Below are 12024 nucleotides of genomic sequence, written 5' to 3' on the forward strand. Positions count from 1 at the left end.
AGAGCTGGAGCTTAGGTGTCTTTTGTGCAAAACTGTTTGGATATGCTGCCTTTCAGCATGTGAGCTGATGATATTGAATTTAGCTTGGCATTCACGTATGTTGTACGGCTACTTCCTCTTTCCTTGTGTCCCTTGGAGTTAAAAGAACAATTAAAGCAGGCGTCGTTGGAGTAGCATAACTATACTGACTGCTGCATCTTGCTGGAGTCTGATGTTCCTGCTACAATTTTAGGTAACATTGAGCTTCTCACCCCCTGGGAAAACCTTCCAGCTTCCAAGGTTTTGGATGGTTATGCTAAACAAGCAAGCTGAGCCTTATTTTGAATTGCTGCCTTTCAAAATTAGGAGTAAAATCTAAAACTGCTCTATTTCCCTGTTACCATGACAGTAAACACGTTCTTAGAGTGGTTGGTATCTAACTGCATTATACAGCAAAGTCAAATTCTGTAAGTCTAAATGAAACATTCGTAGAGGTAGTTTGGTGTTGAATTAAATATATTTCATGATATAAGTGCATACATCTTGTTGCCCCATTGTGAGTAGGAGGCTTTGAAATTATTTAACAAATCATTAAATGCTCCTAAAAGCTTCCTTGGAGAACAGCATTAACTATGACTTCATCTTGTTTCAAGACCACTGAGGTTAAATCAGTTTTTGAAGTTAACTTTTTTATGTGGTTCAATTTGTTAGAAAAACAGTATCACTCTTGTGTGCTGAATATCGTCGTTTCTTCAAAGGCGTGTTTTAACTCATTAGACTTTCCTTTGCTGGAAAATATCTCAAGTTCCTTCTAATACTGGAAAAATGAAGCAAATTTTAAGGCTGGCAGAAGAGCGAGACAAACTTGGCTTGTGCAGGGAGGTAGTCTGATTGTCAAGTAATCCGATGATAAGCTAAATTTCCTCAAGGCTGTTTCTTGTCATTCTGTGTGTGGAGCAAAATCGTGGAATTTTTCTCTAGAATTGGGTCACCTCTGTGCAGCCGTTGTAAATATGTGCACTAATAAGAGAGTCTTAAATCTATTTTCTCATTGCTTACGGGCAGACCTGAAACTTACCTTTTTAAAGATGCTCAGATAATTTTATCGCAGTAAATCTGAGATAAGACTACAAGGGCAGCTAGCTGTTCCCCTTTTCTTCTGTAACTGAGAAAGGGAAGATATACTTAGTGATACTTCTAGTGTTGTGTTTCAGTGGAAAACTCGAGAGAATTGCCTTGCAGCTGCTGACTTCATTGACATTCAGTCATAGACTTGTTTAGATGCTTGAGACGAAGGGGTTTAATGTATAAAATGCCATTGCTTAAAGGGTCACCCGCTGATATTTTAAATAAACTTCAGTGGGAAAACTGTAGTATTAAAATGCATTTAAAAGGTCGACTTTGTCACTGATAAATGCTTTATAGCATAATGTATAGTACATTTTCCAGAAGTCGAGAAGGTGGGGCAGGGGGGCAGTGGTGCTTTTGATGGACTTGTGCTTTCATTGCAAGGAAAGTCCTGTACCGAAAAGGAGCACATGGTTTTCAACTTAGGTCCTAACTCTAGACCAGTCACTAAACCCCAAAGTGCTTTGTAAAACATGGATTATGTATATGCTGCTTGTGTGTATTGTTTTATGAAGGAGAGAACTTCCTTTCTTGCTATTACTGGAGCTGAGATCTGCGTTCTGGTTTAAAGCATACTGTCTATATAAATTTGGAATAACAACTCCATTCACACCCTGTGTATCAGGTTGTACTACAGATCAAATGTGCTGATACTTGCTGAAATGTTTGTTGCATATCATTTTAAAATGGGCTGTAATAATACAAATAGTTGTAATTAATTTACATTTCTACATAGAAATGATGTAGTTCACAGTGAAAACAATAAACATCCTGCTTTTTTGTAGCAAATATGAGTACTTTGGATAGCTGAGCTTAGTAGCTACGTGGCCTTGTTACAGAATACAATTTTTGTAACTCCGAGTGATGTGGGAGGAGGATATCGCTTGCAGAAACTTCTTCCCTGAGCTGATGTTCTGGGGTCTAAAAGTAGATTTTAATGTGTTGGGATTACTTTGCTCATGTCACTTTTCAGCATTAATCACTTAATGCTGTTGCTGGTTCATTTGTTTGTTTTTCCCCTGTGAGTTGCTAACTAGAATATAATTAGCCAGTTCTGTACTTGCATACTAAGTTAAAAGCAAAGATGTCGTGAGGATTACTGCAGGTTGGGCTGCATGGGATGATATGTTTTAAGTAGCATAGCTGTGATTTTCTTTATTACCCGAATCTCTCAATCACTGAATAAAATTGCAGAGAGCATTGTTGAGTGCCCCTAGAAATGAACTAAATAAGGTGTTGTAGTTTACTGAGCTGATACCTTCACCGACACTGACAGTACTGGACCAAGGAGGCGAGGTTAGTAGTCTGCTTCAAATTTATGGAAAAATACCTCACCCTCTGCCTCATCTTTTCCACTATAGAAAGAGCTTTGCCTCTGACCTTAGACTGGTGTAATTACAAAGCTATTCTCAAACTTTCATTTAATTTTTTAGTACAGTGGAGGTGTGTGCTTGAAGGGCAAATGAAGATTCGTAATACCTGTGCAGGTTATGGGGGAATCACTGACGACTCGCCTTACTTCTGAGGACAGTACAGTGGGTGCGTAAACTTAAGATCCAGATATTTTTTTTTTCCAGTAAACTTTACCTCTGTGACTTAAACTTTTTCTCTCTTGCTTGTAGCAACAAAGTTTCTGAAAGGATCATAATGCTTTGGACCTGCACTTCCTGGGAAGGAAGGGCAGGTGGTCTGCATACATCTAGAGATAAAGTGAAATTAATGGTTCTGTAAGATTTTTTGCATACTTAACTTCCCACAGAGACCATGAACAGGACTGTATACTTGGCTTTTCATAGGTAGATGTGTTGTAAGATTTGGAGGTTATTCATTTGGGGGTTGAAAGTGAAACCGACAGTTGTTTACCCTGGCTTATTTTCTGTTACTGTTCCAAAGAGAGAGTGTGCTCTTTTCATCCAGAAAGACTTCTTTGCTGTTAAGACTTCTCTGATTAACTGCGCAGCTGGAGCATGTTTTCCATTTCTTTTCACTCACGTAGATAGAGCTCTTCTGGTTCTCCAGTTCCGCCTCCCCAGATTTTTACTGGCTACTGACCACAAATGATTTATTCATGAAGTTGAAAACAGAATAAATAAAATTACTATAGCCCGTGGTGCAGTTAATCTACTGGTAACTGTTAACTGCATCGTATGGGCCATAGTGAAAGACACTCAGGATAGATTCCTCACACCGCTGTATCAATGTTCTTCTGGTAGACATGTCTGTTGTGCCAAGTGCTCTCCTTGACAGGACTAACGTGAGCTTGTACACACACAAAAAACCCCAGGGTTGGTGGATTCAGTGAATATCAGGCTTTAATGTACAAATGAGATATAATTATTATGTAAACCCCAAACCCTTATGGTGTTTGTATGTGCGTGTGTGTGTGTGTATATATATATATATTTATTTTTTTTTCAGGTTTGATACACAAAGCATGCTTTAGCATGGCTGATCATTCTGGATGTTCTTTAATTTTCTGTCTCCTTCAAATGCCACTTGGTTATTTCCAGGGGCTTGCTTAAGAATTACATGAAAGAGCAAAGGGATGCTGGTTGGTAAATAGTATCTGTGGGTGCTTTCTAGGAAAACTTGTCTTTTGACAGGTTTATCCTTGCGGTCTGTCAGGTGGACTGGAAAGGGGTAAAAGAAAATTGGGAGGTAGGAATGGACCTATACCAGAAGGAGGAAAACTTGATGAAACAAAGCATTTAAGGTTGACTGAGGACAACGAAGCAAGGAAGGTACGGAAGACCAGCAACATGGAAAGAGATGGAATGCGGAATGAGGAGGAGAACAGTGAGGCAGAGGAATGGTTCTCTCTTCCGTACAATCAAGAGTCTGGTAGCTGCGAGGTGTTCAGGTATGACCAATGAAACAATTGAGAAGTTATAAAGGCCTTACTGTATGCTTATACTTCTCGATGTAATTTCATTTATAGAGATTTTCTGAATTGCTGTATCTCTCCTAATTGCTTTTTAGGGTAATTTTTATTCCTATTTAATGCACTTTTCCCCCTTTCCTCTGCTAAACCCATTTCCATTATCTTGTTACTTCAGTCTACTGCATTTTCCAATGTCTCAGATCTCTTAAACTCTTGCTCTTCACCACAGAAATACTGCCAGTGGCTCTTATCAGTCTAACCTTTCGGGACCCGAGTAGCTTCTCTTTGCCAATTCTGCTGCTCCCTGTAGTATTTTACAGGCTGAGAAACAAAGAATGAGTAACACTGTTAGGATTCCTGAACACATACTGTGACACTGGGAGAAAGCCATCGGGGGGTTAGTAGGTCTTTCAAAGCACTGTCCCCAAATAGAGTTCTGTGTTTTAAAGAGTTAACAATGCTGCACAGTAATTGTGATTTACAATTACAAAGCCTCACACAAAAACTTAAACAAATTATTCCATCTAAGTGTGTGACAGACTTTTTGCAAGGCATCAGCAATATTTCTGGGCAATGCTTGCTTCACTGCATTTGCCTCTTTAAAGATTGTTTATTTAAAAGAAAAGGGAAAGTGCTACACTTTACAAAAATCATAGAGTGAATATATTGAGATAAATATTAAATCGGTACTGCAGTTTGACTAACTCTTGTTTAACTCCATCTGGAAACCACAATTTTATTCCTTCCATTGGAGCAGGAAAGGAAAGCTGAAGCTCTGTCAGTCTTAGGTCCTGCTTTCTTCATGAAAGCAAACTAAAGGCAAGAACAACATTTTATGCTTTAACGCTGTTTTATTGTACAAAACAAGCAATTTATTAAATATAGCACCTGTCATCCTTCAGAAAGACAAATACATGCACAGAGACGTGGTTTTTATTCACTTTATAGTTTGTCCCTTGAAATCAGTGTGACTTTTTTTTCTGTCCTTTTCAAAGGAAGAGGACAAATCTCTAGTTAAGTTTTGGTGTGCTTCTAAATGAAGCCTTTAAATACTGTCTTTCTTCTCAGTACTACACCTGATGGAGTTAACACTCCTCAAACACTACTGTTCTTTAGGCAGTGGCATTTCACAGCGATCAATTCATGTCTGAAATCTTGGTAATTTCATCTTTCGTATCTTTGATCTCAGTTTGAACTCTTGTTAGATTGGCCAATTTCTCATTCAGTAAAGCAATTTCCTTCTCCCGTCGTAATACATCCTCCACTAATCTTCCTATTCTCAGTGTTAGGTCATTTATTAATGGCTCCAAGATGGCAAAATCCTTTTTAAGCTTGTACATCTTGGGTTTTAAATCATTTGCAAATGTTACCGTCTTCAGAACTTTTGCTCTGTCACCTTCAAGATTCAAAAGTCTATCCGAATGCTTGTTAAAATCACTCCTTAACTCAGATAATGCTGTCTTAATTTCCTCAATTTTCCTTGCATTACTGGATGCCAAGCTCTGTAGTTTTGTACTTCGTTCAATACTACTGGTAAGCAGGTCACCTATATTTTTTACTGTCTTCTTTTCACCTTTTTCTACTTTATCTTCTAGTGTTTGCAAAGAATCTGTCAATGCAGTCATATCTGAGACTAGGCCTGAAATGCGCCTTATGTCAGTTTTTACTGTCACAATCATCAAAGTTATGTTTTTTGCTACAGAAGCTGCATTCTGTTCAGCACTTGACAGTGCATGAGAAAGAGTTGTTAAATTCTTCTGCAATTCTTCTTGTTTTTTAATTATGCTGCTAGACTGTGTTTTCATTGTATAAATATCTTCCTGCAGATGTTTAATGTGAGAAATTATTTGAAGGTCTTCCAGATGGTCCATTAAGTTCCACGTCTTTTCACACTACAGGGATACAAAGAAAAATATTTGACAAGATTTCTAGCTTAACAACTTGCATCAAAACTAAAGCTATAGTCTAATGAAATATCTCACTATTCTGATATTAAAATTGAGTGCAAATCCTGTCTTTAGGAAGTAAACTTCTGTTGCAACACACACGAAAACGAACTTTTTTTTCTTTTCAGTATATGTAACAAATTCCAGTGTTACTACTTTTTCTATTACAACAAAAATTACAGGAAGGTGCTATACAACTTTCCAGCATGACCTCTGAAAACACAAGTAATCAAATGCAATCTTCTTCTGATTTACAGAAATTTTTGTATGAAGCCTATAATTTGTGTGAGCAAGAAACACACATGTAGAAAGATATTCAGAAATGTTTTAGAAAGATGCCTACTTTAAAATTCTCTTATCCAAAAATCATGGACCATTTTATTTTGGTAATCATAATATGTATTTTGAACGTGTTGTTCACAAAAGAAAAAGCCAAAGGAATTAGGCATGCTTCCCTTTTGTTTAATGTTTTTCCTGTGAAGTATTTTGGTGGCTATTTAAACAGCCTACCTCCATAAAAGCTGCATTACTGAGGAAGCACTCAAGCTACTGTTGGATTTTTGGCTGAATTTGCTAGTTCACTTTTTCTGTTTTTTTAACAATTGGTTCTTGGTTTTCAAATTTGAGAGGAAGAAAGGAAAATACCTGAGTGATGCTATCCTGTTCAATCCCAAATAAGTCAGTGTAGAACGTGGAGAGAAAAAAAAACACCAAATGGGCAGGTAAAACACATTCTAAGAGGCTATAATTAGTTTCATACTAATCCTTTTCTTGACACTAGTAGTAAAAATATCACCAAAGAAACAAGTATTTTTAACTTTTTGATAGCGTTGGTCAGTCCTTGCTAGCACAGAACTGTTTGCTTAAAAACAAAATACCAAAATTTAGGTTGTGGGGAGTTGTGGTGGTTTCCTGGTTAATGCCTTCTAAGGATGAGAATTTCCTGTTAGATCTCATGTACATTTGGCTTTCAATAGGGTTGAGGTTGATGAAAGACATTAAATTAGGGAGCATACCACTGGTAATTTAGCCACCCTTCCCCAAAAATATATGAAGTAGAAACACCCTGGAACACACTTCTGAAAGGTATTTAAAAACCACTTCTGTACAGAATAGTATTTCTTAATGGAACACTGAAGTATTTATTCTGTACCCTTTCTGGAAGAGCAATTTATTTTGAAATAGATTATGTACCAGGACAATCCATTACATCATATTTTTATTGAATATTAATAAACAGAAATCTATACATAATAAACATATGAAACTGATAGACTTCATAACATTGAGAAATGCTGGTTTAAAAGTCTCTTGACTGGGCAAGCATTAACTGTTTAGTGAAGACTTCAGCAGAGTTCTAGGTAAGTGAATGTACAAAACCAGGATAATATAACTCAAGCCTGATTAAGTCATAAATGTTGTGGGTTCATACTGCCTACTAAAAAATCTGCTTTCCTGAGTTCAGAAATAAGAAATTATCAAGATGTTAAGTCTGTAGACACAAATTTATGGTGGTCCCGAGATCCAAATTTCAATGAACAGCAATCAGGCCTATTAGGTAGGACTACATCCTGTGTAAACAGATCTATTAGATCTCAGGATAAATTAGATATTCCCTGCCCTCAAGTACATAACTCCATCGCTGTCATTAATTGCTTTTGCAGCTCTTGGTTCACCAAACTTTTGGAAACAATGTCCATGACACTATAAAGTTGGGTTTTTTTTCCCCTTTGAAATGCAAAGCAATACCAGACCTGTCATGTAATGCCTAGCAGAGAACATTCTATAGAAGAAAAGGTTAAAACTTGTTTCTAACAGCACCAAAACAAATAAAACCAAAAAAACCCAAACCCCAGACTAATACAGTGACTGATCACACCAAACTTGCAAATTAAATGATAGAAGAAGAATCTAGCGGGAATATCTGTTAATAAGAACTTCAGTCTACAGGTAGTCCAGCAATTTCAATGGCAGAACAAAACTACACCCATGATTTTAGGAAGTTTGAGAAGGCTGGAAATGAGGTCTAAGGGGGCTATTTGCATGGGGTCAAAAAAATAAAAGATAACACCAGCTGCTATGTAAGCCCCCGCTTATAAATACCAGCACAAGAGAAGGCTCTCAGTAAGGGGTACTTCACTAGCGTTTTCTGTAATGTTGTTGTATCTCAGCTTCAGCTGTTAAAATGTACTTGGTGCTTTCTTGCACATAATAAAATACATAGATCCCAGTACTACCTCTGACATTGAGAAGCCTGTACTGCAAGCACAAAAACATTATGGTATATAATACATTAAAAGCGAGGTACATGTATATCTGCCTAGAGATAAGAACTTCATTGTGTTACAAGTCCATGGAATATAATACGATGAGTAACAATATAAAAAAAATAAGTAGTGAAAACTAAATATAAATTGTCATCTGATGTCTCTGGTTTTGACTTTTTTTTTTAAATCTAAATACTTTGCTTCAAATTCCTTTTTAATAAAAAAATGAACTTTTAATAAATAAGCTGAAAATAATCCTTAATTTAAGAAAGTATTCCTTTCCTCCTTACACAGTACTTCTTGCTCTCTAACCTCTTTATTATAAGTTTGCCTTTCAGTCTGATCCAATGTCTATTTAAATTAATGAGAATATTTCAGCTATCCTTAACTTATGTTGGAGTCACATTATGTATAATAAATTAAAGTGCTCTTTCATCAGTGAAAGCCCCAAGTCCAAATTTAGTTATCCCCATTCTGGTCAATTTCAAAGTTATAGCTTTCTAAAGTGATTTCTTTTGCTTTTGAAGGTACTTTTATGTCATGCAGTACTTCTTTTAAAACCACTACTTCATTGTGTACTTTCAATATGCTGTCATTGTACTGTAAGCCTTCAAGAACCTTTTGCATTGCCATTGTATCAGAAACAGTTTTCAACATATCCTTTTCCACAGTATATAGCTGTGTTGTCAAGTCCTCTATCTTTTTCTCCATACTTAGCAATTCACTTGATAATCTAAGAATAGAGTGAATAGCGTTTTCAATTGTTGGCAAACGGGTCTTGCACTCCTCAATTTTAGGTTCATAGTTTGCAAGTTTCTGATTCATGTCTGTGTCCTTGGCTACCAGACTATTCTGTTCTTCTTCTAGTTTTTCAACTGCCTTTGCATGCAAGTCCAACTTTTGTTCAACTCCAGAGAATTCATCATCTTCTTGCCTTTTTAATGTTTTAATATTTCTGGCTGTACTGTCTTCCAAATCTCTTACTCTTTCTGAAAGGGATTTAATTCTTTGTTCAACTTCATTAATTTGGGAAGTAACTTCTGCATGTACAAACTTTGCCTCAGATTTTAAACCACCAGTGTTTGTGTTCATTTCATCCAAGCTTCTTCTCCAGGAATTTGTAACATTTTGGAACTTCTCATTAATATTCTGCATCTTTATAGAGAGAGTCTGTTCATTGTTCTGAATATCATTTATGATGTTATGAAGAGAAGGTATTTCCTGTTCAAACTCAGTCATCACAGAGATGGATGAGGCAGCTTCTCGTAGGATACTTTCAGAAGACTCAAGCTGCATTTATAACACAAAACAATGTCCATGTCTGCTTAATGGAAGTAAAACTAGAAAACCATTTGCTTTTATTTAACAGAGAATAAAGTCCCTTAGAAGCCACTTCACTTGTTACAAAGCTCCTATATGATTTGTTTTCACATTTCATCTTTAAAATATTGTTGATTAACCTAGCATGAAGAAGTCACAGAAAAGGGTATGTTTGTTGTTGAATTTCTATAGAACGCATGCCATTTTCTTTATTGTCAATCCCTCATTTTCCATGGTGGTTTGTTGGTTTTGGTTTTTTTTTTTTTTTTTTTAAAATGTATCACACTATGTAAATCCCATGCAACATTTTGCAATCTGGACTGTAGTATATAAATACCCTAATTACATCATGTATAAATGACATCATTATGAGATCAGTGCTAAAACAACATCACTGCCTAAGCCATGCTGTACCCCCATCACCATCTGTAAGATAGAAGGGATAATTCAGCAGCCAGCCCAAGTTTTCTGCTTGATAATGTCACACGCAGATAAGAAAATAAAATAGCAATGAAAAAATATTACTATCACTGCATTATGTCTTCATATTATTCGAACAGGTCTACTACATAAAAATGCCTGTAAATTTTCTTCAAATCAGTGTCTATTAGAATTATACACAGAACAGTACTGGTAGAATGAAGTATGTGCACAAATGTACTTTTTAAAAATAGTTTAGTGTCTAAAAAATAATACTGAGATACAACCGCTATATTCACATACTTGAACAATGGTGTGGATTGACATGTTTAGTCACATGAAATATTCCCCAAAGGCCTATTCAGAGACAGTACAACACATTATGAAAATGTATTTTAAAACAGTCAATTAAATTTAACTAAATGACAACAAAGTAAAACAACAGCAAATGTTCACCAGAGATTATCCAATTAAGATGTTGATGATTACCTTTTCAGAAATTAAGTTAACTTTATTTTCCACATCCAGGAATTTTTCAGCTTCTTGCTGTAAGAAATTGTACTTTTTTTCCATATCAGCAAATTGACCTGACTGCTGAAATAGGAACCTGCAAATTGCAAGTAAATAAACAGTAAACACAACTAGATAATTAGCATATATTAGGTGTTCCAGGACCTGATTCACAGCAATCTGTTTATCTAGAAAAATAGTTTATTTAAAACACTTGTGCTTTCATAAATTGATATTTATTAATATATTGAATAGCAATAAGAAGTTTCAAAAGATCTGCAATATTCCATACAGATTAAGTTAGGCAATAAAAGCTGAAATGCTAGCTATAGATAGATGATAGATAAATGCAAACCAGACTTAAACAGATATACACAAAACAGTAAGCAGAAGCATCACTAATTTTATTCGACTATGTCGTTCTGTTTCTCAAAGATTTAGATAATAAAATCTGGGTGATGTTAATTAAGAACAAATTTTACCTTAATTTTCAGATTGATGTCTAGACTATAAGATTTTGGACTAATTTCTTGCACTAGAGTTCTGACAATTTCATCATCTCATTTCTGCATGAAGCTCAGTTTCTGATGGAACTAAGGTACTGATGCTGCCAAGATACTCCAAAACATCTTTTACAAAGATATTTGGCCTCTACTTGAAGACTCCACCTGATGAACAATTTACCATGCTGCTGAGCAAGTTATTTACAGAAAACTCCACTTCTACTGTTGAATTATTTATTACCAGCCAAATGAGCCTTGTTGTACTTATTGTGAGATTAAGTTGCTCTTCACAGTTAGATGTAGTCTCCAAAGCAGGTATTTGCAATTCGTGAGGAACACACCTTTTAAACTTTCAACATGATAGAACAGATCAAGCTTCTATAATCCCTCACTGCATACCAATGTTCCCACGCTTGTGAATACTGCTATTCTCTCCTTGATTGTTCTAGATTTAAAAAGTTTCTACGGTCACTTAACCCAAACACTATATTCAAATGTAACTAATCATATTGCCTGTGGCTGAATACAGTATGCAATACAAAAGAAAATATTAAAATCCACTTTAAAGGGTTACCTACCAGGTCAGCACCAGGCAAAAAGCAAGGGAAATTATGCTCAAGCTTGTCCGTGAATCCATCCCAAAGGAACTCCGATTATTGCTGGTCCTGGGACTTGCCAGCTTCCCACAATTACTGTGCTTCTCAACCTTTTGTGAGCCGTCATTGGTCTTGGATGAAGAAATACCTTTTTTTCTCTGCTTAACTTCAGACATCGTGTGTTTTTAAAAAGCAGAAACAAAAGAGAGAGCTAGGAAAAAAACCAAAACCAAAAAGGACTAGTTACTTTTAAGTATCTTCAAATATAATCTCTTGCCCTTTAGTTACACAAATACACCCCCAAAAATGTTTCCTTCAGCACTTACTATGTTTTCTAGTTATGTGAACTTATGTAAAGTCTCATAATACTTTCATAAGACTTTGTGAAAATTTGTTTTCTATACCACAGAGCACTGCTTTCATGATTTCTCAAACTGAACTGACTTTTGAAACTTTACCTAATTTCACCTTTCC

General features: G+C 35.9%; 1 protein-coding gene across 2 annotated transcripts; it reads right to left on the reverse strand.

Annotated features, from left to right (window-relative positions):
- Positions 1-4825: 4825 nt before the first annotated feature.
- On the reverse strand, positions 4826-11726 carry IKBIP (IKBKB interacting protein). Of its 2 annotated transcripts, none has more exons than XM_010561912.1 (3): positions 11533-11726; positions 10431-10548; positions 4826-5880 (listed from the first exon to the last, which is right to left on the reverse strand). In XM_010561912.1, the coding sequence occupies exons 1-3, from the start codon at positions 11724-11726 to the stop codon at positions 5125-5127; spliced, it is 1068 nt and encodes a 355-aa protein (XP_010560214.1). In that variant the 3' UTR covers positions 4826-5124. The 2 variants fall into 2 exon arrangements, with proteins under 2 accessions (XP_010560214.1, XP_010560213.1); XM_010561911.1 differs by lacking the exon at positions 4826-5880 and adding an exon at positions 6417-9491.
- Between the last annotated feature and the right edge of the window lie 298 nt (positions 11727-12024).

The sequence above is a fragment of the Haliaeetus leucocephalus genome, unplaced genomic scaffold (genome assembly GCF_000737465.1).
Source record: "Haliaeetus leucocephalus isolate CR32 unplaced genomic scaffold, Haliaeetus_leucocephalus-4.0 Scaffold151, whole genome shotgun sequence".
Lineage (NCBI taxonomy): Eukaryota > Metazoa > Chordata > Aves > Accipitriformes > Accipitridae > Haliaeetus > Haliaeetus leucocephalus.